The sequence below is a fragment of the Rhineura floridana genome, chromosome 6, assembly GCF_030035675.1.
Source record: "Rhineura floridana isolate rRhiFlo1 chromosome 6, rRhiFlo1.hap2, whole genome shotgun sequence".
In the NCBI taxonomy this organism is placed as follows: domain Eukaryota; kingdom Metazoa; phylum Chordata; class Lepidosauria; order Squamata; family Rhineuridae; genus Rhineura; species Rhineura floridana.
Genome location: NC_084485.1, coordinates 96,140,196 through 96,167,480, shown reverse-complemented (window position 1 = coordinate 96,167,480; position 27,285 = coordinate 96,140,196). Strand labels below are relative to the sequence as shown.

The 27,285-nt window shown below is 39.8% G+C and overlaps 2 protein-coding genes and 1 long non-coding RNA gene across 19 annotated transcripts in view; 2 read left to right on the top strand and 1 right to left on the bottom strand.

Moving 5' to 3' along the window:
- DAB1 (DAB adaptor protein 1) overlaps positions 1-5,949 on the top strand; it is a 416,583-nt gene extending 410,634 nt beyond the window's left edge. For all 17 annotated transcript variants that reach the window (XM_061633172.1, XM_061633171.1, XM_061633183.1 and 14 more), the window contains one exon: positions 2,815-5,949. Coding sequence is in view for 1 of the 17 variants with exons in the window: in XM_061633175.1 (XP_061489159.1) it covers positions 2,815-2,865 (51 nt within the window). In the remaining 16 variants the exon portion in view is untranslated. The remainder of the gene's footprint in view (positions 1-2,814) is intronic.
- Positions 1,647-8,025, bottom strand: LOC133387750 (uncharacterized). The gene is made up of 3 exons (XR_009763545.1): positions 7,690-8,025; positions 7,442-7,593; positions 1,647-3,549 (listed from the first exon to the last, which is right to left on the bottom strand). It is a non-coding gene; the product is annotated as an uncharacterized LOC133387750 (long non-coding RNA).
- Positions 8,026-13,636: 5,611 nt separating this feature from the next.
- The window catches only part of C8B (complement C8 beta chain), a 51,678-nt gene continuing 38,029 nt past the window's right edge, over positions 13,637-27,285 (top strand). The window contains exons 1-2 of the mRNA XM_061633166.1: positions 13,637-13,896; positions 26,276-26,432. Of these exons, the coding sequence (XP_061489150.1) occupies positions 13,805-13,896; positions 26,276-26,432 (249 nt within the window). The 5' untranslated portion in view covers positions 13,637-13,804. The remainder of the gene's footprint in view (positions 13,897-26,275; positions 26,433-27,285) is intronic.

Below are 27,285 nucleotides of genomic sequence, written 5' to 3'. Positions count from 1 at the left end.
CTTAGCAATAGCTTTTTGAAGTAGAGAAAATCTTTAAGAGCCATATCTAGAAAAGTGAGTTCTAAGGTGGAGAAGACTTGTTTAAAAATCTGTTTCTTGCGAAGGCTATAAAGAGTTGTTGTAAAAGAGTCAGTTAATCCTGTGGAATATTTTTGAGGGTTGTTTTTTTAAAAAACTAGCATGTAATTAGTGTCTAATCTGAATCTACATTTACTATAGCACAACGATACAGAGCAAGCTGGTTAATATTAACAGTTCTTATTGATTTAGATTGTCATTTTTGAAAAAGATTGAATCTTTTATTATATGGACCTTTGTACAAACATCAAATACTATAAGTGTTGGAGACTGACATGTTGTGGTATAATTTCCTGGATATCCTAATACTAAGATAGGGTTTTGTGGTTCAGTTTATGATAATTGACCCAGGAAAGGATCCTCTCTGATAAGGGTATTATTTACTTTTCTTCTTCCCTTTACTTCTAATTTGCTACTTCTGCTACTGTCACGCGATAGAAGACTTTCTTCAACCATATACAAAGATCTGGGACATTTCCTAATCACTGCTGAAGATATTTTCCCAAACTGCATGCGCAAAAATTAGCTGGACCTTTTTTGAAATTTCAAGACCTTTATTCTAGGGGATAGAATGAAGATAACCCCAGAGCAGAGTGAAACACCCCATCAAGATTAATGAAGCCTAGAGTCCAAGTCCTCTTTCTTTCAAGTATGAAATACATTCTTAATTAGTTGTAATAGTGAGTATCTGTGGTCTATGTAAGTAAAATCTTAAAAGTGTCCCCAAACTTTCAAGAAAGTTTGTATTCCTACTTCTATACTGGGAAAAACTACCAGGTTGTAGTGCTAAGTATCAGTACAGGGGTTACCACTAGCACAACAGGACTCCCCCTCTTGCCCCTATGCACCCCTAAATCTGTTGTACAAGTTCCCCAAACCCTTCAGAGAAGATATGGGAAGGGTATGGGGGAAGGAGAGGGGAGAAAGTACCATTGTGTTAGCAGAAATCCTTGCACTGAGAGGACGTGTTAGCTGAACACTGCCCACCCTGATGGGCCTAATGCCTTTTATGCCGTGCAATAATACCCGATTTGGAATGCTGAGATTCTGTGCTTCTCTGCATCAGTGTTCTAGATTCACAGGGCGAGATCCAAAATCTCACCAGTGGATGCAATGGGGGTTCCCTTTCCTCTCCCGCCTCTGCAGCCCCTGTACCCTTGAAATCAGACCCTGTTGAGGGTTTCCCAAACTCCAGAGCTGATGGGGGGGCGCTTCAGGAGGGAGGAAGGGTAATCCCGTTTGAGCAAAGCTCATTACCCAAGTGGACTGACACTATTGGATGTCACCTGTAAAGACAAGATGTGATGTGAGATCTTGTCTCCTGAAAAGTATATACATTCTGAATTGGAATGCAAAACATGATGCTCCTACCTGCTTCCACAAGTAGATTTTTAGATTGCAGTCTAGGAAGCAGTGCTTCACAATATAATTCAGAAAGCCATGGAGTAGATGACTTTATTCTTTACTCAAGATGAAGAAACTTTGTATTATTAGCAGCAGAGATTCTCAAACAAAAGGAAGGACAGGAGACAAATATGCTTGAATTTATGCAAGTTACAGATAACCAGTCAAAATTTTTTACAGTCAACAGACCATTGAATCATCAGATAAAAACAAATATTGTTACAACCTCATTTTAATAAAATAAAAATGGAATATATATAAGTGAAGTAAAACTTTTTTAAAAATCCAAAAATCAAATAACACACAGTTGGTTTGGAGACTATCAAACAATCATTAATCGTCTAATACAAATAGATAAAGATGTAGATAAAGAAATAAAACAAGCATTTATTTTAAAAATGCTCTGTTGGGATCCAAAGTCACAATGTGATAATATTTTTATCAGGACCAATTTTAATGACACAAAGTTGTGAGCAACCTTTCCGGTTCTCCAGAATCTTCATTACTTGCATTTGTGCACTATTGAACCTGGCAATGAGGGAGCATGTGTCCCACAACACTGCAGCATTGTGCTCCACACCAGGATTTCAGTGTCACAAGAGCTTGATGTCAATTTACTATGACAATTCATATAAATGTTTAGATACTTTAGGAAGTTATGTCTTCGTTTTCATCAAAACAGTTCTCACATTTCTTGACATTTGTATGGACAAGCTTACCAATGCGTATTGCATGATAGCTCTACAGATACGTCCAGTGTCACTGATTTAAAGTTTATTTGGATTTTGAATGTTTATTACATCATGGAATGAGAAGGTGATATATGGCACATTGGCCTTATTGTTAGCTCAGCCATCATCCTTGTTTGAACCTACACTGATTCTGGAGTGAAGCAATCCCAAATCAACTAGCTAGAAGGTGTATTGATCTGAAAATTTTAACTGGATTACAGGGAAACAATTTCTCATTATTTCTCCAAATTCAAACTACATTTTTATAAGCTGAAAGTGGTGATTTGCTCCACATGTTTAAAATCAATAATTGCAAAGTTGACCTTTTCTGGTTTCTCTTGTACTGTGTTATGTATATGAACTCTCTTTCATTTCATTGTAATTATTTCAGCTTAGCAATTGGGTTCTTGATGAACACTTGTAGTGCAGAATTACTGAATCTTTTTTTAATTGTTTTTTGGAAAATAATCATAATTCAAACTAGTAAAATAAAAATGCTGTTTCTTTAGCATTTTATCCTTCTTTACCTACTTTCCTAAAATCTGTTCACATACAGGTAGCTGGAATTGTCTCTATTCATATTTCTTTCTATTGTCCCCAGGAAAGAGAACCTCTCTATGCCCAGATCAACAGACCTAAGAAACAGTGTTGACCCATGCTTGTGGTGCTTCAATACTCAAAAAGAAAACGTCAGCCTTGACAGGCCTTATTCTTGCAGTTGATCCCATCTAATCAAAGATAATCACTTCACTGGATTGGTTCAGCAAGAAAATGTTTTGGCAACTAGTGGCAACTCTCTATGGCAGAACATGGCATTTTTGTTTTGTTAAAACCAGAATCCTACTATCCAAGCAAAGCCCTTCCTCAAATTTTAAATATTCATCATTTTCCCCTCCTTGTCAAGTTTTGCCATTTCTAGAGCACCACATAATTGAAGTAGTCAATTCAGATAGATTAAATGATGACTAAACACAAAATAAATCATGAAGTCAACAGCTATTGAGCTACAAACATGGTTGTACCTTTTGGTGATATGGTGACTCTTTTTATCACCATAGTAGGCTGATTCTGCTGGGTTTTTTGTCCCTCTTATACCACTCCATAATGGCATATTTGAAAGGGGGGGCAAGTATGTTCCATTCTTTTTCCTTTTCTTAAAGACTGGTGACAGACTTCAGCAGCAAAATGCCTCCTGTGAAAATTATTCTTAACTTGAAACCATGGAACGCCATTCTGCTGATTATCCATCTTGATTGGGAAATGTTGCCAAATGGACCTTTCAAATTCCAGTACATCAAAGAGTTGAAATGCTGCTTTTTTGTTTTGAATACTCTTGCTGTGGGTAGAAAAGGACATCAAATATTTTGATGAAAGAAGAAAAAAGACTGTGTTATTTCCTAGGGGACTCTTAAAACAAAGACCAGTAAAGGAATATTTTTTATTTCTTTGATACCTTGCTGCTGTAATGCTATGCAGACAAGTGTTTTTCTTCTCGGTGTGCCATTTTTGAAGAGAGAAAAATTGTTTGCCAAATACTTCCAGTTACTTTCTGGATTTGATTGGGACGGACTTTATTAACAGGATGAAGATGGCATGAATTTTGAAATAGTGAACTGATTCTGTGATCAAACTGTTCATCTTTATCACTTTTTGTACATCAGAAAAAATCAAATGGGATTTTTATTTTATAACTTGAAATTAAAAAAAAATCTTACCATGAGACTCTTTAAATGCTTAAGGAGAAATGGCTTTAAGGAGTTTGAATGACATTTGCCAGGGTTTTTTTGTAAATATAAATGTTACAAGAATTCTTTTACTAATGCCATGACACTGTAGAGAAGGTAGCAAATGGCAGTACTTTGCAAGTGTGGAAACCCCCAGTCTGTGGTTCTTGCATCACTTTTTTTCCCTACACATGCAGATGATAATGGGCTGAAGCTTAAGTGCATTTGCCAGCACAGCTAGGTTGTCAGCAACCAGTAAAGTTGATGGGTAACACATGATTTTATGATCTTGCTTTTATGATACATACACACTTTACATTTTTAAAGAGAAAAATCCCATTTCATAGCCATTTCATAGTTTAAAAAAACCCTTCAAACTGTTTACACACAAATCAGAAAAAAAAACTTTTTTAAAACTTTTTTTTAACGTTTATGTAAGAAAAGTGCAGTCTTTGGTTCCTATCCTTAGCACATGATTTGCATAAAGAATCTATATATTTTTGGCCTACAAAGAATTGTTATACAGGTCAAATGCATTTTCCTGAAGTTCCTATGCAGATTACAATATATTGAATTTTTGTGGTTTAACACTAAAAACAAAAGTTAATGAACCCAAATGATGAATTGTTTAAATGGTTATGGAGATTTTGTTTTTAAACTGAAACACCAAGATTCCTGTGTATTTTCCATTGATTTATGTAGGCCTAGAGTTGTATATTTCCATATGTTTGAATGGTTTAAATGAAAACATAGCTGAAAGCTGAACAGGGTGATATTTCTGTGATAATTCTGTGATATTGGCTACCAAAATTCATAATTCCAGCAAGTTACTTTGAAGTAAGTACTGAAGAAAAATGTGTGGTTTAACAGTAAGTGAATGGCACACTAGATGTCAATAGGCTCAGTGTCAAATAACAAGTGAAATCTAATGCACTCTTCCACTCATTTCTTCTTTCCACTCTTATTGTCAGGATCTCTGCAGCAAACTCACATCAAAAGAAAGATGCCAAAGGCATCTTCCCTGTAGGATTTAAAATGTGTGGGATTATATATTTTTGGTTTAACTAAGTGGATGAAAACATTTCACAGGGCATTTCTTTTTACAGAATATTAATTTTAATATGAAGTGCTACATTCTTCCTCAGCAAAGCTCTTTACTGTTTTTGTCTTGGAATGCTGGATTGTAAGAAGGCAACATTTAAGTTCTTCATTGATAAACCTTTGGAGGATATTGTGATCGCTGACTTTTCAGTTCAAAGCATTTGAATCATAGTTCAATAGGTTCATTGAAGATTTCTGTAATTATAGGACTGAAGGACTTTCCCAGGATGGGAAAAGTTCATGTAACCAGTGCTACACAGTAGCTGTAAAAAGTAATAAAGTTGGAATTTCAAAATCAGAACCAACAAGGAAATTTGCTCCATGTAAACATTAGCTATTTTTGTGAAACAAGACACTCCATAGCTACCATGTTCCACCATCAGAAGATTCCTTTCTGTCGTCTAGAAGTGAGAGAATAAGGAAGCCTGCACTATACCATTTTATAAATGGTCTAATAGGTCCAGGGGAGTCAACAAGCCTTTCCCTCCCCATTCTTCACTAGCACTAAATTTGTCACTTTAAATTTTAAACCAGGGAATCCCACCCACCATCCTGTACTGTCTCCCAGTAATTTCTCGATTCCTACCATGCCATAAAAATATTTTGATAGATTGTAGTCATTCAACTGTCTGACAAAACCTATGATCAAATCATGTACTGGGCACCTTCTTTGCAAAGATGTTTAGTCTCTACCTTTATCCATTTTGATTTCTGCATTCCGACACGTATTTTTTTAATAAAGAAAAGATAAAAATGACTGTTTTGCAGTACATTTCTAGATCTACTTTAACTTTACCTCAGAGGAAAATCATTTGTTAACATTTGTTGAACATATTTTGTCCTTAACTTTATGTACAATGAATTCAGCAGAAAAACAACAAATTTTTAGAAATTTTCCATTAATTTCTGTAACGCACCATGTAATACTGTTACAAATAAAAACATTTAAAATCATAAGCATTATTTTGCTCTCCTCCTTTTACAGGTCAAATGTGATAAGACAAAATATATAGCTGACCACTTCACTGACTATAGTTACAATGCCATAAGATGGTACCTTTTAAAAATGTTACCATTTGAAGATTTTGGCAAGCTGCTTGGGTGTTGTGTTCTATCACTTGTACCTTACTTTTTTTCTTTTTTTCTAAATACATATACTTTATTACTGTTTAGCATAACAAATCAAAAGCTAGGGCATAACTAAGCATTCCCAATAGAACTGATAATAAAAACATCCATGTCTGGTGCACTGTGCTCATAAGGCTTTTCCAGTGAGTTAAGAAATATTAATATATTTTTAAAAATTCAGCCTCCTGCCTGAAACTCTGAGATTGCTGTCTGAAACCGTAGACAGCCATCTGTCAGCGTCAACAGTACTAATCAAGATAGATCAATTGTCTGACTCGGTAAGCAGCTTCCTGTGTTCCTAATATTCAACTGAAGTTGATCACTGCCCTGGGATTCTGTAGGTCAGGGAGAGCCAATATGGTGCCTCCAGATTCTGTTGGACTACAACTGCCCTGGACTATGTAGGTCAGATATAGACAATGTGCTCTCGAGATGCTGTTGGACTGCAATTTCCATCAGTCCCAGCCAACATGGCCACTGGGGATGATGGAAGTTGTAGTTCAGCAATATCTAAAGGTCACCGTGTTGGCTCCACTGGTGTAGGCCATCTGTGCAAGCCACAGAGTTAAACATAATTGGGTGCGCCTGCAATACCATGCTAAGGATAAAGGCAATCAATTTGGGCTAAGTTAACAGATGTTATTTTACTTTTAATTACTGCCTCTCCTTGCTTAGAAGTAACTAGATAATTCTGCAATACTATCTCATTTGGTGCTTGTGTGCTTAGAATAATTTGTGTTCAGTGAGGTACAATCTTCTCCCTGTCAGCTGTAAAAAGAATTAGTTAGAAACTGAATTGTATACATCATATGACTTCTCTATTTTATCCATGAGGCAGTGAGAAATAAGGTAAGATTCCCTGTTGCGATTCCCTGATTATCAGGAACATTACCTATCTCCTTTTGAAATTATCCTGCTGGAGGAAAGGGATATCAGGCTTGTTAATGAAACTACTGTCCAACAATTAGCTTTCCTTGTTCCAAATAGTCTTATCTCCACTGAAATGTTTGCCTTACAGTCCATCTATCAAGCACAAAATAGTTTTATAAGAAAACTACTAAAACAAAAAATAGACTCAAAAGCCATGACTATTATTAGCAGCAAAACCTTTGTTTAAAAAGTCCATTAGTTGCTATCTTCATAATCCCATTTCTTAGCTCTCTTAAGCCCAATAGCATTTCATTGCATTTATGTTTCCAAAAATGTACTCAAGTCAAAAGTTTTAAAAGAGAAAGCCTGCAGACAATTGGCAGAGAGAACAGTGCTCATACTTACTTTGTTATCTTCCTAACAATTAAGTCAACATGGTGTAGCGGTAAAAAGTTAGGTGTAGGTCCCACATCTATCTTGGATCTTTAGGTGGTTTTGAATTAGTCCTTCATCCAAGTTCCTATACATCAAATGAGAATAATGACCTATTTTGTCTGCTGTGAAGACATACAAAGCAATATTACCTGTGACTGAATTCAACATAAATTTTAATAGCAACTGAAATTTTAAATACTTGCACAAATATGTCATACCACTTGATGTAATAATCCATCAAGAGCCTGGTGCAGAAGTAGCTAACTCTTTTTTACTTTTTGGCTGAAGGACCACATTCACTCTTGACCAATTCTTTGAGGGTTGCCTGCCAAAGGTGGATGTGGCCAATTAGTATTGCTAATTCTAGTTTATAGCAAACATATCTGAAAGTTTGATTTTATGTGTTCCATGATCTGATATTGAAGTTAATGCCATGCTTTCCTTTTCCAACCTTTGACCTAAGACTGCATAGTGTATTATCATCAGCATTCACGATCTGGCTATTGGTCTTGCATGTACAAACATGTAGCTAGTTTTGTCTACCAGGTGTCTCATTTGTGATGCCTTCAAACCGTAGTAACACCACTGCTAACTTTCTGTGTAAATTTTCATTGTACACCTGATTAATGCTACAGAAAAAAAAATTTTTTAGTAAATAGCAGACTATAAATTACATACTCCTATTTAACAAAAGGGTGAGGGGGTTAACCTACACTCACTCTAGGCCATCAAATTCTGTTCTGATTTTCTTACTATAAAATATACAACATTTTCTGTATCTATAATCTCAGGTGCTATTGCTTCCTTTCTGTGCAAACATAATCTACAAACTTTCCAGTAAATGAGATTTGTCTGCGCACTAATGATTAACAGTGAAATCGATCACATCAGAGGTCAAGCCACTGTCACAAACATCTTTGTTAGTCATGGGACCAATGGGACTTGCAACAGACAAAACCTTTGGACAGCCTGGGCCATTTCTTAATTGTTAGTCTTCATTGAATAGAGATGAAGGGGAAAGGTTATCAGTTAGGCCATCTGCTGAGAAAATAGTTGGCAGAACTCAGGTTTCCTGAGCATTTCCCATAATGAGCTGGCTGGCATGGCGAAAGTCCTCTGTTAAATGGCTGTTGCTAAGTTGCTTGTTGCAAAGAAACAAAATGTATTGATTCTGTTTTTCAGCTTCATATTTGAATGGGACAATTTAGGTTGAGTGCAAAATATAAGGAACACACATTGCCGCAATTCAGGTCTCAGTGGCTGCCTTTTAGTTTTCATTATGGTAATACATTTACATATGAACTTACAGAGTTGGTAGAGAGTTATCATTCCAGATACTGTTTTATACATAGTACACTAGATCAGGACGCCCTCCACCCACAAAGGTTTTTGATCCACTAGAATAAAATGATGGCCCTCCAGAAGTTGCTGGACTAACATTTCCAGCATACCTGATCATTGGCTGTGCTGGTTGGGGCTGGAGTTCAACACCCCAGCTCTGTCTGCAGTAGAGGGATCCTGTGGAATGGAGGGAGAGAAAAGCACTATTTGCTAATTTGTCCCTGCCCCTGCCTGCAGCCACTTACACCATCTCCCACACTGTTCCAGAAAGTCCCCCCAATCCTTCAAAAATTGTTGAGGCTGGCACTGGGGTAGCCCTGTAGCTAGCCTTCCTTGTTAGGTAGGACAGCCACATTTATAGGTGGGGCATTGGTGAGAAGACACATAGCGCCAGCCAATCCCCCCTCCCCCTCACTGGTGGAAAGGATGTGAGAGCCAGGCCAGGGAAAGGCAGTGACCTTCCCCTTCACTCCTCCATCCAGTGAGTGTGTTAACTTACATGAATAAAGTTTAATTGCTGAATTGTCTCACCCTTTTTTTGAGAGATCCCCAGGAATACCAGACTCAAAAGCTTGACTTTGCCTGTAGCTACAGGCCACTGTCACCTGTGGTCTGTCCTTGTGTCCTGATTCTTCATGACCTGAACTACCTTGGTAAAGACAGTGAGCTCCTGAGCTTTGATGCTGGATTAGATATCTCAGTTTTAGATTCCACCTGAAAAACAAACTTGTCCATCCTACAAGTTTAGGGAAGAGCAGAGAGAAAATAAATATTATAGAGTGTGTTTGTTAACTCCTCCTTGAGACCCCCTCCGTCTAAGTCCTGTTCTTGGCCTTTAGATTTTCATTCCCGTTGGACAATAAAGGGATAACTTTTAAACTGGCTGCTAAGGACAAACTGAGCAACTGGAAAGTAATTGCTGAAAGCAATTTGAATTTTTTTTTTTTGTACTGGTTGTTGGGTTCATTTTTCTGCTGAGGTGCACATATTGGGAAAATCATAAATTAGGCCCAAGTTACAGCTTAGGTAGCCAGCCAGCTATTCCTCTAGGGCTGTTTTCATCTCTTGCCATCAAGTAATCAAGTAATCAAGAAAAAAGAAGAAATAGCCACTATGATTGTGAGTATAGTAAGTGCTTTAAAAAAAGTAAAAGGTAGCCATTTTTTCAGATCACTTTTAAGTTATCTCTTTATTTCACCCTTTAGCAATAAGCACCCAATCTTGCTCTGCTCATTATAATAACTGCAGAATCAACAAACTCTTATTTCTTACTGCAGGCAAACAAGCATGCTTCTTCATTGCTGCCTTGGTAGAGAACACAAATGAAATTGAAAAGGAAAAGGAGAGCAAAGGAAAGTCTAAGGGGTGGAGTCTAGCCCATAATATTTAACTCTTCAAGAGTCATGTTGCTATATAAGCTGTTTTTTCCAGGATCACTTGAATAATTATAGGGTGATTGTGATCATGAAAAGTCTACCCACAGGCAGGGAAAGTCTTGAGTGAGCAGACTTTTGGGGGCCCTGCAAGATGAGGCTTTTGTTGTGCACCCACCCTGCCTTACTCACTGAATTTTTCAGAGTCCTATTCTTAAATTGCTCCTGTTCGGAAAACAAGTTATCATTATTTAAATGGAGGTTGTCATTGTCATGTTATAAATGAAGCATTTGTCCTGGATGGGGTTGCACTCTCCCTGAAGGAGCAGGTTCGTAGCTTGGGGGTTCTCCTAGAACCATCTGTGTCACCTACATGGAGTGCCTTCTACCAACTTCGGTTGGTGGCCCAGCTATGTCCCTATCTGGACAGGGATAACCTGGCTTCAGTTGTTCATGCTCTGGTAACCTCCAAGTTAGATTACTGCAATGCACTCTACGTGGGGCTGCCTTTGAAAACGGCTTGGAAGCTGCAGCTTGTGCAAAATGCAGCGACCAGATTGGTAACAGGGACCAGATGGTTCAAACATATAAAACCAATTCTGGCCCGCTTGCATTGGCTGCCTGTATGTTTCTGAGCTCGATTCAAGGTGCTGGTTTTGACCTATAGAACCTTACATAGCTTAGGACCACAATACCTGATGGAACGCTTCTCCTGACACAAACCCACCCATACACTACACTCAACATCCAAGGCCCTCCTCCGGGTGCCTACTCCGAGGGAAGCTTGGAGGCTCGCACCAAGGGACAGGGCCTTCTCCGTGGTGGCCCCCAAATTATGGAATCATCTTTGTGATGAGGTGCGCCTGGTGCCAACACTGTTATCTTTTCGGCACCAGGTCAAGACTTTCCTCTTTTCCCAGGCATTTTAGCATGTTTTTTAAAAAAATTAAATTGTGTTTTTAAATTGTTTTTAAATTTGTATATTTGTTTTTAATGTTTTTAATTGCTGTAAACCGCCTAGGGAGCTTCGGCTATGGGGCAGTATATAAATAAATAAGTAAATGAAAAAGAAGACAGTTTCCCCCAAAACAAATCCTGGGGGCAGTGAAGCACAGCTCTAATTTTTTTAATGTGTCACTCATCATGCTAAAGTAGTTTAAAAAATTCCTTATTAGTAGCTTCTGAATATTTTGTTGAACTGAACCCTATTAAAATAAATGGGATTGAAGCATGTTGTTACATTTTTAAATTGTTTTATATTGTTTTAAATTTTTAAATTGTGTTTTAAATTGTTTTTAAAATATGTGTTTTAAATTGTATATTTGTTTTAATGTTTTTGGTTGCTGTAAACCGCCCAGAGAGCTTCGGCTATGGGGCGGTATACAAGTGCAATAAATAAATAAATAAATAAATAAATAAATAAATAAATAAATAAATTTCCCCCTCCCCTGGCTACAGGCCTGCACTGGGGGCTGCAGGGAGAGGGAGAATTAGCCTCTCATCCTCTGCTAGCATTACCATCCTTACTGCTGAGGTCTGCTCAGGCAATGCTCCCACCTGCAGGAACAAAACCTGGGTTCAAGCCAATGCTATTTATTTGTTCTTGTTATGTATTGCTCTCATGTCATCGTCACCGTAGTCATCATCATCAGTAGTAAGGAAAGGGTACCAGCACAATTTCCTTCACCTCTCTCTGAAAAAGCTTTACATTGAAATGAGCTGTACAAAGTTGGAAGAATAGAATTATTAGTCTGCTTTCACATGCCGGACTGGCATACAGGAGCCAGAACTCCAATACTATGGAAGAGATTTTATCAGCTGCCATTTAGGATAGCATTTACCTTTATGGTAAAAGGAACTCTTTATATATATATATATATATATATATATATATATATAAAACAGATCAAATAGGATAGTGGTTTGGTTTCAGTTTTGCTTTTCTGGAATTTAAAATATATTTTAGCTTTAGTAATTGGAGCCCTTCAGTGCACAGAGCAAATGACTGTATCCAAAGGCTTTATGCAAGACACATACAGGCACTAGGATTTTAACCTAGCCTTCCCATTATAGGCTAGTCATTCTATCCATTTGAAATCATTGTGTTTTGGAATATATCCAGTCTGAAACTTCAGCTTTTAGAGTCCCACATGGTCTGGCAAGCACCAGGGTGGTTTTATTGTCTTTATATCGGCTGACATATTTTATTTATGTATTTCTGTTTCTGGCCACCTGAAGCACAGAACAGAGAGTGGTGGAGTACACATTTAAGTCACAAAAATAAATACCTCAAGAACCACCTTTCTCTGAATTTTCCAAGAAAGTTATGGCCATTAGAATTCTTCCTCTTGGTTAGTATCAAAAACAGGGCCCTTTCAGTGGTGACACTGAATTCTATCCTGTTATCTGATTTTTTTTTGCTTATGGTTTTTTTTAATTGGCTCCTTGTTTATTTTATTGATTTTGTTGCTGTTGTTTTTAATGTAGATTGTTAGCCGCTTTGAAAGCTTACAAAAAGGTGGCATATAAATCTACAAATAAATACATAAATATAATCTCCTTAGACATTTGATTTACTAAGCTGACCATCAAAAACATGATAGTACTTTACTTATTATTAAATGAACCGATGACCCATATAATTGGTAAGAAGCCTCCTTTTTGAAAAAGAAGCAAGAACTGCCTACTGAAATACTGCTGTTATTTATCTACAGTTAATTGTGTACAGCCTCTGTATCTGTTTATGACCTGCTGGATCCATTTCACATGCATTAAAAATATTCCTCTTATCAGGCACTGTGGCTATAACCAGTTGTGTCTAGTTTGTAGACATTAGCTCTTGTTTTTAATAGTTTCTGAGAGTTGTTATGGCTCCAAATTATTCTTGTCTGTGAGTGTCATGACAGAAAATATAAAATAAACAAACAAGTGTGTCCCTAAAGCACTTATTGACCAGGATCTGCTACACCATCAGATTTATTGTTTTATTCCAGAAGCAAGAAAGGCTCTGTGTTTTAACTCTGTGATTATTTCTGAATGAAAACCTAAGGAACTGGGCTTTGAGTACAATAATGGTTTCCCATTGCAATGTTTTCTCAGTTAAGACTTTAAATACTTTGCTAGTCAAAACATTTAGTCTGAAATCCTACACTTACCTGGGAGGAGGCACCATTGAATATATAGGATTATAATGTGAATCTGCATTTGGGAAACCAATTATAAGCAGAAGTTAATAGTCCCTGTAGCCCACTGCTAAACGCAGGTCACAACGTGCAGAAATTCAATTTTAAGTGCCCATAACTGGCTGTAGGACTGCAGTTTTAGATTAGGTTCTTTTCAGGAACCCTGCAAATGGAAACCTTTTTAAGGCAAGCCAGTAAATAGATCCTGGGCTGTTATTTAGTTCATAGATTTCCTTCAACAATTTTCCAGCCCAGTAGAAGGCTCTGTGCTACTAGTAAAATTTGTTTTAAGTCTGTCAGAAGGGTGGCTTATCTTCTGTTTGCCTGGTGGAAAAGCTAGCTATTAATCTACCTAGTCTGCCCTGCTGCTTTCAAACACTGTAGCCAACTGAATTAGAAAAGAATCCCGCTACAGATTCCCCACAGTGCTTTAAAACATGAGTGTAGCATTTATACTCTTTCGTTTGTGCCCGGCAAGGTTTTTTCTGATCTGTGCAATCATAAACTTCCTACATTTGCATTACTCCAGGTAAGTGAATACTGTTTTTCAAACCAATATCAGTACAGCAGCCTGACAGGGAATGATGTTTAATGGTAACCTTCTGTTTTTATTTTTATGCAGTAGATGAAAAGTGCCTTTTGAGCTATTTTGGGATTAGTAGTTAAGTTTTACCAAAGAAGCACCATATTGAAATGAACATGTTGCAAAGTAATATGCATTTTACAAGCCTGATAGCTTGGAGACACTAAAGTATGTGACATGGTGCCCTGATATTCAGCAACATTTTCCCCTGTGGCTGTCTTACCAAGCCAAGTCTAATACAGAGGGGAAAGGGAAATTTGACTATCGCATACACCTTTAGCTTGCTGGCAAATGGCAGTTCCCATTCAGTGTTCTGTTTCTCCATTTCCTTCTCACATCCCAGAACAGACACTCAGCCTTCTTTGGCCACTGAGCATGCTCCGTTCTCATGGGGCTGGTTTTTGAGGGGAGGAGGGGTTGCCCCCTCAGGGTTTTTTCCCCCCTAAATATTTTTTCTACTTCTGCAGACTTTGGTGCTAAGGAGATAATTCACTAATAGGCAAAAAAAAAAACACCTTGCAGTTTAAGAACGTACCTATAGCCAACAGATATTTCTATCCAACTTTAAAAAGCAGGGAAATTGGACAGCTATTGTGAATGCACCAGGGCAGCAGGAGACTTGACCTCCTGTCTGAGTAGAATGTACAGCCCCACGAATTTGTAAAAATGCAAAGACAATTTGGGCTGGTCTTTTGCAGTCCAATCCACTTCCTGTGTAGCTTGGAAGAATTTGGTAACGTGCCTCTAAGCACATGTGGTGAGTGGTGGTCCCATTGCACTAGTGAGAATCCTTGCACTGGCTTCTGCTTGCACAAAGAGTTAGAGAAATATGATCTAATGTGTTTTCCCTAAGCATGCTGATGCCTCCCCCTCGTTTCCCAGTAACCCTGTTTTATAGCCATCATAACTCAACACCTTTTGTTCACTGTTAGAATATGTTTTACTTCCGAACAAACGTTCGGCTCATTCAGCTTGAGGATATACATTTCTTTGGGCACACTATCACTATGGGAGCTACAGCTACAGCTATGTATATTTGCACTTATGCAATTGCTGAAACAAATATTGGCAGCATCAGCTTTGGAGGAAGAAAGGAAGGAGGTCTGGATGCTAGTTCCTGGCATCTGTTTGGGGCCTCATGCATGGCCACAATCAAGCTACATGTGTTACATATTAGTCGAACAATGGAAAAGTGATTGTGCATGTGTCATCATTATCTCAAATTACCTATATGCATTGAAAGGAGAAAGAGAACCATTTGGATCACCGGGCCCGGATGGCATCCACCCGAGAGTTCTCAAAGAACTCAAATGTGAAATTGCTGATCTGCTAACTAAAATATGTAAGTTGTCCCTTGGGTCCTCCTCCGTGCCTGAGGACTGGAAAGTGGCAAATGTAACGCCAATCTTCAAAAAGGGATCCAGAGGGGATCCCGGAAATTACAGGCCAGTTAGCTTAACTTCTGTCCCTGGAAAACTAGTAGAAAGTATTATTAAAGCTAGATTAACTAAGCACATAGAAGAACAAGCCTTGCTGAAGCAGAGCCAGCATGGCTTCTGCAAGGGAAAGTCCTGTCTCAGTAACCTATTAGAATTCTTTGAGAGTGTCAACAAGCATATAGATAGAGGTGATCCAGTGGACATAGTGTACTTAGACTTTCAAAAAGCGTTTGACAAGGTACCTCACCAAAGGCTTCTGAGGAAGCTTAGCAGTCATGGAATAAGAGGAGAGGTCCTCTTGTGGATAAGGAATTGGTTAAGAAGCAGAAAGCAGAGAGTAGGAATAAACGGACAGTTCTCCCAATGGAGGGCTGTAGAAAGTGGAGTCCCTCAAGGATCGGTATTGGGATCTGTACTTTTCAACTTGTTCATTAATGACCTAGAATTAGGAGTGAGCAGTGAAGTGGCCAAGTTTGCTGACGACACTAAATTGTTCAGGGTTGTTAAAACAAAAAGGGATTGCGAAGAGCTCCAAAAAGACCTCTCCAAACTGAGTGAATGGGCAGAAAAATGGCAAATGCAATTCAATATAAACAAGTGTAAAATTATGCATATTGGAGCAAACAATCTTAATTTCACATATACGCTCATGGGGTCTGAACTGGCGGTGACCGACCAGGAGAGAGACCTCGGGGTTGTAGTGGACAGCACGATGAAAATGTCGACCCAGTGTGCGGCAGCTGTGAAAAAGGCAAATTCCATGCTAGCGATAATTAGGAAAGGTATTGAAAATAAAACAGCCGATATCATCATGCCGTTGTATAAATCTATGGTGCGGCCGCATTTGGAATACTGTGTACAGTTCTGGTCGCCTCATCTCAAAAAGGATATTCTAGAGTTGGAAAAGGTTCAGAAGAGGGCAACCAGAATGATCAAGGGGATGGAGCGACTCCCTTACGAGGAAAGGTTGCAGCATTTGGGGCTTTTTAGTTTAGAGAAAAGGCGGGTCAGAGGAGACATGATAGAAGTGTATAAAATTATGCATGGCATTGAGAAAGTGGATAGAGAAAAGTTCTTCTCCCTCTCTCATAATACTAGAACTCGTGGACATTCAAAGAAGCTGAATGTTGGAAGATTCAGGACAGACAAAAAGAAGTACTTCTTTACTCAGCGCATAGTTAAACTATGGAATTTGCTCCCACAAGATGCAGTAATGGCCACCAGCTTGGATGGCTTTAAAAGAAGATTAGACAAATTCATGGAGGACAGGGCTATCAATGGCTACTAGCCATGATGGTTGTGCTCTGCCACCCTAGTCAGAGGCAGCATGCTTCTGAAAACCAGTTGCAGGAAGCCTCAGGAGGGGAGAGTGTTCTTGCACTCGGGTCCTGCTTGCGGGCTTCCCCCAGGCACCTGGTTGGCCACTGTGAGAACAGGATGCTGGACTAGATGGGCCACTGGCCTGATCCCGCAGGCTCTTCTTATGTTCTTATGTTCTTATGTTAGCTTCTTCTTTGGCAGAAGAAATGTTATGAATAAAGGTGGCTGGAACTTCAGCAGACATGCAGAGAAGGAATCGCATTAATTTGTATGTTTTTGAAACCAACCATATAATCTGGCTGGCATTAGAGAAGAGGAAAAGAAGCATCCATCAATAGAAAGTGAAGAAGAGTGTGGAGGAACAGATTTTTGTGAGCCTGACACTTTCATTCTACTTTGATTCCATGTCTGTCTTCTTGACTTTGATGCTTAAGTATCTCCCATCCTCAGTCCCTCTGTCTCATCAAAATCCCTCTCTCTGTCCAAGTTCCACATCACCCTTCCCTTCACATATAAGTTCCTCTAATTATTGGCCTACATCTGCTTCATTTGCTGCTTTTCCAACTTGCCAGTTCCGCTTCTTCTGTCTACTTTTTCACATATTCTGCTCCATATGTGCAATAACAGACATCTGGCAGCTTTCTTCTTGGCATGCCTCCTGATTCTATGCTGTCATACACCAATCCTTTGACTTCCATTACAGGAGTAATGCTGGCGCCATGAGTTTATCTCATGGTCCTTTTATAACAGCACTGAAGATGGGAGATGACTGTATGAAATCACAGAGAGAGAGAGAGAGAGAGAGAGAGATTGATTCTATGAGACAGGCCCATGTGGCTGTAGGTCTTTGAATGTTACATTGCCACCATAGGACAAACCCATGGAAATGATTCTTCCATGGTGCTAGTGTCTATACTTAAAGGGCATCGAACCATTTCTTTTTCATAATTTGCATTATTTATTTTCCTCCTTTTTTTTCAGATACCCCACTGAGGTACCCCAAATGATGCTTGATCCTCACACACACACACCTTTTATCTTCTTCAGTCTCTCCATGATCAGTTCATTCCTAAAATTTCTGCTACCTCCTTTTTATACTGAGTATCAAATATACATTTCTACTTACGTACAATATGCTCTGGGGTCTCACTAATGGCATGAGCTGATGAGGCATAGATGGAACTCTGAATTTTTTAGGAATTGCCATCTCCCCATTTCAGAAGCATGCCACCACATCTTTGACTCCTTCCTCTCATCTCCAATATCCAAGCCAACTCTACATCCTTTACTACATCTCCCCGGATTGTCTTTCCCTGTGAATCTCCTGCTATCATCTGAAGGACTTCAGTAACCTTTTCCTTGCCGGCTGCCCCTTCTACAAAATCCACTCCCATTTTTTAATAAAGGTCCCCTCAATTTATCTTTTTCTCCTGTCTTTTGATTATGTAATTCTGTTGCCTACCCACTCATCTCAGGCCTTTCATCCTTATCTTTTAAAGCTCTCCGCCTCTCCCCCATCTTTTCCACTGTTGCACCCTTGTAACTTCCTCAGACCTCCATTCCGTGTCATTACTGCCCCTGTCAACCCCTTTTGTCCTCATATTCTGCTGAATTGCACCTTCTGCCAAGAACAGCTGCCTCTCTCTACTTTTAAGCCATGTATTATGTAGCTGTTTATTTAGCTGTTGCTAAATAAAATAAATTTTAACAGTTTTTTTCATGACAAAGAAGTGTCAGGCAGATGTCAGGTGAATATATTCGGTTTCATTTTAGATGAGACCCTTCAGTGTCTGGTTAAGTTGTAAGCAGTATAATTAAGATATAAATATGAATAATTTTCTTAACTGGTCAGGCACATAATATTTAGTGGCAGTGTAAAATGTATATTTATGTAATGTAAATCTACTTGTTGCAAACCTTTTACGTAGAGAGATTTGTGAAGCCAGTGGCATTCCAATCCTCATTATTAATGCATTGTTTATTTCTCTGCATCTTTCTGGAAAACAGAACTGTTCATCGTTCTCCATTTCTGGCTTGTTGTTGTTGTTTTTCAAATTACTTCTCAGAGCTGAATTTACACCCTGCTCTGGGTGTTTAACCCACCATAATCAAGGTGGATGGAAGCTTTTATTAACCGCCAGTGAAAAATTATCATTTTAATTTCTTTTGTAATTAAAGTGTGATTACATTACCGAAGACTTTCAGAAAATTGATTGTAGGGATTAATGGTTGCTACAACAAGCACAGTTATTCTCAAGTAAATTCTATAAATGGGACTCATGAATCCATATGTTTAAGGAGTGTAATTGCCCACCCCATCTTTTGTATTCCTAGAGAAATACATTGAGACCTGCTTGAAAGTGTCTTTGAAATAAGCACACCATGCTTCTTTAATGCTAAGGGATCTCATTAAACAGGCCTGCACAATTTGCAGCCCCCGAAGCGAAACCCACTTCACTAGTCAAAGATTGCATCCTGCTGCCAGGGGCTTGATACCCCCCTCCCATTTTTCCAGGCCCTGTCAGGCAGCAATAAAACAGGCTTAGCAAGCCTCTGGTCTGAACTTCACTTAGTAGGCCACACGTTTTGCAGGCCTGAATTAAAATGCATTATATGTCAGTCTGGACTAGGGTTCCCAGGTTGGAAGCATCCCAAAACCTGAGATGTCATGGGGCGGGCCCTAGTGATGTCATGGGGCGGGCTCTAGTGATATCATGGGGTGGGCCCTAGTGATGTCATGGGGTGGGCTCTCGTGACATCATAAAGCATGATACATTATCAACCACAGTTGCTTGGAGCATACCATTCAAACAAAAAAATGCCTTTCCTGTCCAAAACACCTTCTCTCGACTTCTGTGCAAGAACCCAGTAAATTCTTTGCAAACTTCAGGAGATGGACACCTAGGGATATTGGGTGGGGTGTGTGGAGGGGAGGGAGAGAGAGAGAGTGAGAGAGAGGTTCTGTCAAGGACAGATCTGTCCTGTTTACTTGCCGCCCTAGGCTCCTCCTGGGAGGAAGAGCAGGATATAATAATAATAATAATAATAATAATAATAATAATAATAATAATAAATAATGAACATTAACACTAGCTCCACCAAATAATATAAATTAATGAATTATTTAAATCACTCATTGCATCTTAGAGGAATACAGGAGCATGAAATATGGTCTATCCAGATAATAAATCCAATCTCTTGCACAAATATCTAGAAGTTCAGATTTGATGTAGATCAAAGTACTGCAGGAATTATTTTAGGTAAGTGTGATAATCCTTAGGAGAAATAATTCTTCCACTATACACACCACGTTGTACATTCCCATTACCCTCTGCTTAAGCCAATAACATTTTTCTAAATCCTGTGATGTTAAAATCTAAAGCTCTCCTATAAAATTTTACTACATTTTATAAATGATATATTATAGATTAATTACAGAACTTCTGAAATATATTTTCCTTATGCTGGAAGCACTAGTTAGTCTCATTTAAAAATCCCTCCACTTTTTACATTTTTACATTACTCTCCCACACATGCTTCTTATTTTAAAATGTGTTGTCCTGGAGTGCTCCAAGCACTAGAGGCCTAAACCCAAGTATGGAACACATCTCCTCTAGTCTAGCACCGGAAAGCACACCAGGGCAGTTGTTCCACAGAGTCTACAAACCTATAATAATTATAGATATGCCATGCATTAATTAGTGCATGGTGTGTGCACATCACCAGCAGCATCTTAAGGCAAAAGGAGGGGCCATGTACCTGAGCCTCAGTGTATGAGGTGCAGTCAATGAAGGGGGGGCATAGGGAGCTGCCTGCCACCAAGTCAAACCATTGGGTACATCTATCTCTGTCCTACCTACACTGACTGGCAGCAGCTCTCCTGCGTTTCAGGCAGGGAGTCTTCCCAAGCCCCACCTGAAGATGAACCTGGGACCTTCTACATGCGAGGCAGGTGCTCTGCCCACTCAGCCACAGTCCTTCCTCAGGGAGTGTGGGGAGTTCCGGAGGGGGGAGAGGATGCCAGGGGTGGCTCAAGGCATGTTTGAGGGAGAAGGGAAACCAGGGGAAGGGGGGCTCTTTTGGCAGGAGCCCAAACTGAAGTCAACCTGCAAGAATTTGTGGCATGAGGGGGTGCCCAGCTGCATTGACCCAAGTGTGCGAGGAGGGTTTGGTTCAGTTTTGTTCTTTGAGACGGGGGGGCAGGAGACTATTAGAGGGTGGTTAATCCAGGCAGCGCCCTATCAGTCCTGGGGAGGGAGCAGCACCAGGGATCAAGGGTGGATCTCTAGTCCTCATGGAGGATGGTGGGTTAAGAACCTAAGAAGAGCCCTGCTGGATCAGGCCAATGTGGGCTCATCCAGTCCAGCACATCCTCTTCTCACAGTGGCTGACCAGCTGCAGGGCCCCTGCGCTCCCCTTCCGCAATCTGTGGCAGGATAGCAGGGCAGAAGCTTTAGAGCCGCCCACCATTCCCCCGCTTCACCTACCTTTCTCTCTGCTGTTTTTTGCAGCGCACGCAGGTTTGCCATCAATTAAGATGGCGGCTGAGGTTTCCCTAAGGGGCTGAAGCCTCTGCCGCCATCTTGGTTGATGGCAGCAATGCGAGTGTGTAGCACACATGCTCCACACACATGTCTGACTGAAGGTGCAAAAGAGGCCTACACCCCAGCATGTCCATGTGTTTTCACAGAACCTGCCTATACAAGGATCTGTGACTGTCTGTGTGGGCACAGCCTACCCACAGATAGTTAGATGTAGGCTCTTTTGCTCCTTAAGCCCACCAGGAGTCAGAGGCTGTAAGGCAAGGATGGCTAACCTAGATGTTACTGAGCTACAACTCGCATCATCCTTGTCCATTGGCAAATGCTGGCTGAGGGTGATAGGAGTTGTAGTTCAGCAACATCTGTAAATGTGACATCTATATCCATTTATTCACTAATAGGCAAAAAATCTTGCGGTTTAAGAATGTACCTATAGCCCACAGCTATTTCTATCAAACTTTAAAAAGCAGGGAAATTGGGCAGCTATAGTGAATGCACCAGGGGAGCAGGAGACCTGGCCTCCTCTCTGAGATATTGTACTGCCCTACAAATTGGTCAAAATGCAAACACAATTTGGGTTCGTCTTTCACAGTCCAATCCACTTGCTGTGTAGCTTGGAAGAATTTGGTAATGTGCCTCTTGTGGCTGTATAGTCCATTCTTCTCTGCTTCACTGCCAATTATTAAATCAGTCAGTACAGGATTGTATGAGATCATTATTGTTGTTGCTGTTTCTAACAAAGCACAAATTGTTGTGTTGGGTATGATATGTGAAGAATCATGGAAGCAGAATAATGGAAGGGGCCTATAAGGCTATCGAGTCCAACCCCTGTTCAGTGCAGGAATCCAAATTAAAGTATACTTGACAGGTGGCTGTCCAGGTGCCTCCTGAATGCCTCCAGTGTTGGAGAGGTAATTGGTTCCACCGTCCTACTGCTTTAACAGTTAGAGGTTTTCCTGATGTTAATCCAAAATCTGGCTTCCTGTAACTGGAGCCCACTCTAGGACGATTGGAAAGATATCCTGGCCCTCCTCTATGTGGCAACCTTTGAAGTACTTGACGAGCGCTATCATATTGTTATAAACAAAACGCCCTGGCCCCTTTTAGGGGTCCTAGTGGCTGGGGGTTCGCTCCCAGATACTCACCCAATAGAGCTCAAGAACGAACGAAACAAGATGGAGGATGGAGGATTGTGATGTTCCTATATATTAGTGTATATATGGTAAGTGCTGGTTGTTTAGAGTATACATGGTAAGTAGTGAAAGAGGAGGGGGAGTGAATGGGCAATAGAATGCTTGATGATTGGCTGAATGTTTAAAATGGCTGACAGTATAAATGAAAGGATGACAGGTAAATCTGGGTGAATGTGAGGTGGTGAATTGTGGAATCTGGGGGGGAGAAGAGAAAGAGTGGATTGCTTGGTGGGGTTTAGAGAGTTGTTTACCAGGAGGGAGGTGGAGTTCGGATTAGTATTGAGTAAAACCATATGCTTATGTGCCTTAAGAAGAAATCTTGTTAATTTTGTTAGCTTTGTTATCTGTAATAAATACTTAATTTGGTTTACCAAAGGCCTGATCCTTGGCTGGGGTTTCACAGACCAGAAGGGAGGGTAAGGTAATGACCAAGGCTGAAGGGGAACTGTAACAAATGGTGGCAGCGGTGAAGAGAATAACAATACCAGTATTCAGAGTCTCTGGGAATACTAGTATTGGGACGTTACTGGTGGTTGCCTAGCAGGGGGATCTGTTGAGATCTGTGCTAGAGCGGGGAGAGAAATCATAAGAGAGAGCGGTCCGGACTGGTGGAGTCCCTGGTGGTGCCTAGAGACAGGCAGTAACCACGAGCAGGTAGGAACCTGACAGGGAGAGCCAGGGAAGGACGCTTCACAAGGATATTTATTGCTAACACGTGCACATGGAGAAGAGGTCAAGCCAATTCTGGCAAAACTATGCAGTGCTGGCCTTTTTATCAACTTTGTTATGTTAATTACATTAGCATCATTATTGTCATAACTACATCATTTTCATTTTCTATACATCACTTTAATCATGCCCACTGGACCTTCCCCTTTCTTCCTGTGCCATAATGGGAGTTGTTATTCATAACTTGTTTTGCTCATTTCAACCTTGAACATTAGAAACATAGTTCGATACTTTTCTTCAGCACAGCTGCATCTTGCAACATTCAAACAATACCAGTCAGCAAATTAGCATTTCTCTTTACACACACACAAGTAAATTACCTTGTCAGCAGATTAACACACAAGCAAATTTACTGTCAGGGGGATGCTACAATTCCCAAACCAAGCAATACCTATTTTTAAGTAGACTTCAGTGTCACAATATCTCCCCTCAGTCTTCTCTGCTCGAGGCTAAACAGGGTTGATAAAAATCAGTGTTTTTTTATATATATTAAAAATTGGGTTTTTAAGTTTAAATTGGATTTTTAAATTTTTAAATTAGATTTCAAACTTTTCTTAAAATAATTAGTAAAACAAGAGCCTAGGTCAAAGATATCATCATGAATACTAATTACACAACTTCTAATTATATTCTATGAACATGTTAACAGCAGTTTATGGAGATGCGAGATAACCTGATCAGTCCTATTCTGCAGATCTCAAGCTTTCTCAAAGCCTTGCCACTCTCTCAGTGTAAAGATAAAGAAGGTCAATTAATAGAGAATTTGGGGAGATGGCATAGATCTGAACAAGAGGAGGCCTCTGACATGGTAATCCAGCTCTTAACAGCAGCAGCCTCTTCTAGAGTGATTTTTCTTCATTTGGAATAAAATCATTCTAAACAGAGAAATAAGTTGGGAACTGAAAAAGCAGGAAAGGTTGCATTTCTTCTCCAGAAAATGAACAAGGAAGACAAAGGTGAAGAAGAAGACCAAGTTAACAGTGCCATCCAATATTTTCTCATGTTGACTCAGCTGAATTGCCGAAATTTTATTTTTTAAAGAACTTTACATTTATATGAAACCTGAAACAGTTAACCATTCAAAACTCCATGTGTTTTTTTAATGTTGTTGTTTGTTGAAGAAGAAAACTAACTAGAAGAATAAACAATCTTAGTACAATTTAAAGGCCTGTTTCGTGGTAGTGATTCTGGCACATCATGACAAAAATATCATGATTAATTGAACAGTTTGAGCTGGTTCATCTGAATAACTTCACAAGTTCTTTCTGAAACCTAAATCTCTGAATATGTATTAAGGATATATTAAACAATAGTGTACTTCTACTAAAAATGATTAATAGAATCTTTCTCACTGGTGATTTAAACTGTGATTTCAATAATTAAGAATGAGTCCTTCAGAGAGGTGATTTAAATCATGATTTAAATCAAATGAACCCTGAGGCTAAACATGCCCAGTTCTTTCAGTCTCTTTCCTTAGGGCTTTGTTTCCAGTCCCCTGATCATCCTTGTTGCCCTCCTCTGAACCTTTCCAGTTTGTCTGCATCCTTCTTAAAGTGCGATGGCCAGAACTGGATGCAGTACTCAAGATGAGGCCTAACCAGTGCTAAATAGAGGGGAACAAGTAGTTCACACGATGTGGAAACTATACTTCTGTTAATTCAGCCTAAAATAGCATTTGCCTTTTTTGCAGCCACATCATACTGTTGGCTCATATTCATCAAGTGATCAACAATGTCCAACATCCTTCTCGCATGTAATATTGTTGAGCCAAGTATTCCCCCATCTTTCTGAATATGATTCTGTAGCCATCTATGGATCCCCCTGATAGTTGTTTCATCCAGACCATATTTAGCTAGCTTGCTAAGCAGAATATCATAGGGCACTTTGTCAAAAGCTTTACTGAAGTCAAGATAAATTATGTCCACAGCATTCCCACAGTCTACCAAGGTTGTTACCTGATCAAAAAATCAGATAAGGCAGAATTTGTTCTTTCCTGACTATCCATGGAGGGCCTCTCAAGAGCTGTGAGGGACTCTCATCACAACACTCTCCAACTGCCACGTGTTATTTTTCTCATCATGAGTGAGTGGTAACCATTCATTTATGGAGGGAGGGGAAAGGTAGCAGTGAGGAACACTATTTGGTTAGACAGCTAGACCTGCCCCTTGCACAGCTGCTGCTGCTGCTGTTTCCAACATCCAGTTACTAGACCGATTACTGCTCCTTTCCAATCATCTATGCTGCAACAAAGGTGTACTTTGAATGCTTTTCTTTATTTAATGTTTGATTTATATCCTGCTCTTCCTTCCAGTAGGAGCCCAGAGCAGCATTTTACCCAGGAAGATTATTTTGTGGATTTAGTCACCCATCCACCTACCTTCCAGATCTTCTTCAGGCTTTTAATTCAGGTTTTTTATTTCACTGGTATTCTCCCAGCTTTGTCACCATGACTTGTCCCTTCACGTTGCCATTCTTCAGTTTTGCTTCAATTAGACATTCTTATAATTTCTACATGGTAATTTCAATATGCTGAATAATCTCTGAACACCAAGCTTCTGTGACATCACAGCCATTTAGCCAAGGTCTAGGAAAGGTTCTCAACCTGGCAGGTTAAGATTTTGTCTTCTCTCTCTCTCTCCCTCTTCACTGAGTTTCAGTGGCTTTTTCTCAGTTGGTCTCACCTCAGCCTGAGTCACATCTTCTCTGGAGTGCTAACCACACTGTCTATGTGCCCACTTAGTACTGGGCACTGAGGTAGTCAGATGACTGCTGACTGTGTGCAGCATTGCCAATAAATCCCTCACAGACGTATGTAGATGATATATCTATGCAGAATTTTGCATCATGCATGATTGGCAATCACACAATAGTTTCAGTGTGTGATATTTGGTATGCACATCAATTGCATTGCTTGAGTTGATTGTGTAGCTTGAACCTTAGTTGTCAGCAGAGAGGGAAAACTGTTCTGTGCTATAATTTGACATCTCATTTCTGTTTCTGTGAATGAGAAGTGCTGTAAACTGGTGTCCACATGGATGACGAAGATAAGAAAGAAGAGATACATTTCCTAATGGAAAATAGCTTTCTCTCTATTAAAATATAGTGGAGAAAGGGATCATTTCCTTCAACTAAATGGAGCGGATATAAATGTGACCAAAGGCAGATGGCGCCGATCTCCAAGCAGCCCACCACAACCCATTGATTGTAGCCTTTCCAGCTGGTCCTCATGGAGCACTTGCGATCCTTGCCAGAAGAAAAGGGTGAGTGTCTTCGTGATCTACTTATGTGGTATTTCAATGTACTAAAATAAAAGCTTGACAATTGGCTGGCTTGCTCCAAATCAATATGGCTCCCTTCCAGCTCCTTCTATCTCTCATTCATTGTTTCCTTCTATCCCTGTTTTTCAGTCCACTGACTACTTCATTCTTCTTCCTGAAACTGTCATGTCTCTTGGGAAGTCTTCTGGGCACTCTTCTCTATAGAGATGCATACATTCCACAGAGCATATAAGGCCAAACAGACCTGTGATGGGGTTTTTTTTTTGCAGAGTCCCTTCTTTAACAATAGCAATGGAATTTTATTTTGAAATAAAGTTGTTTTAAAAAAGAACAAATTTAAAAAATCTTAGTTCCTCAGTTCCTTTTCCCTTTCCCCTGAAGCCATTACTCATCCTGCCTCACATTTCTTTTTCCTTATCTGCAGCACGCTCCATTCAGTCACATTACCTTTGGGGCCTTTTACTTCCATGCCTCTTGAAACATCTTTTTAGTCTCCAGCCTATCCCTGATGGATCCTCCAATCTCTGGGGACTGTGTTGTGCAATCCTTGTCAAACTGGCAACTTTGCTTTCTTTCAGAAGCTGGATTACAATTATTTTGGCAGCTTTATTCCCTTACCAGTTAGAAAGCTCATTAACACTCCATGCCATCACACCAGCTCAGCCAGCTGGTACCAGAGGCTTCATTTCTGCAAGCACAATAGACACCAGTTCTTATTTCATGGCAATGCTGCATCCCTAGCAGGCCCAGCACCAGCACCAAGCTGTGTTGGGCCCTGCCCAACAGCCCCTGTAGCCCAAAGGGGTCCCTGGGCACTCCCTAGATACAGGCAGCA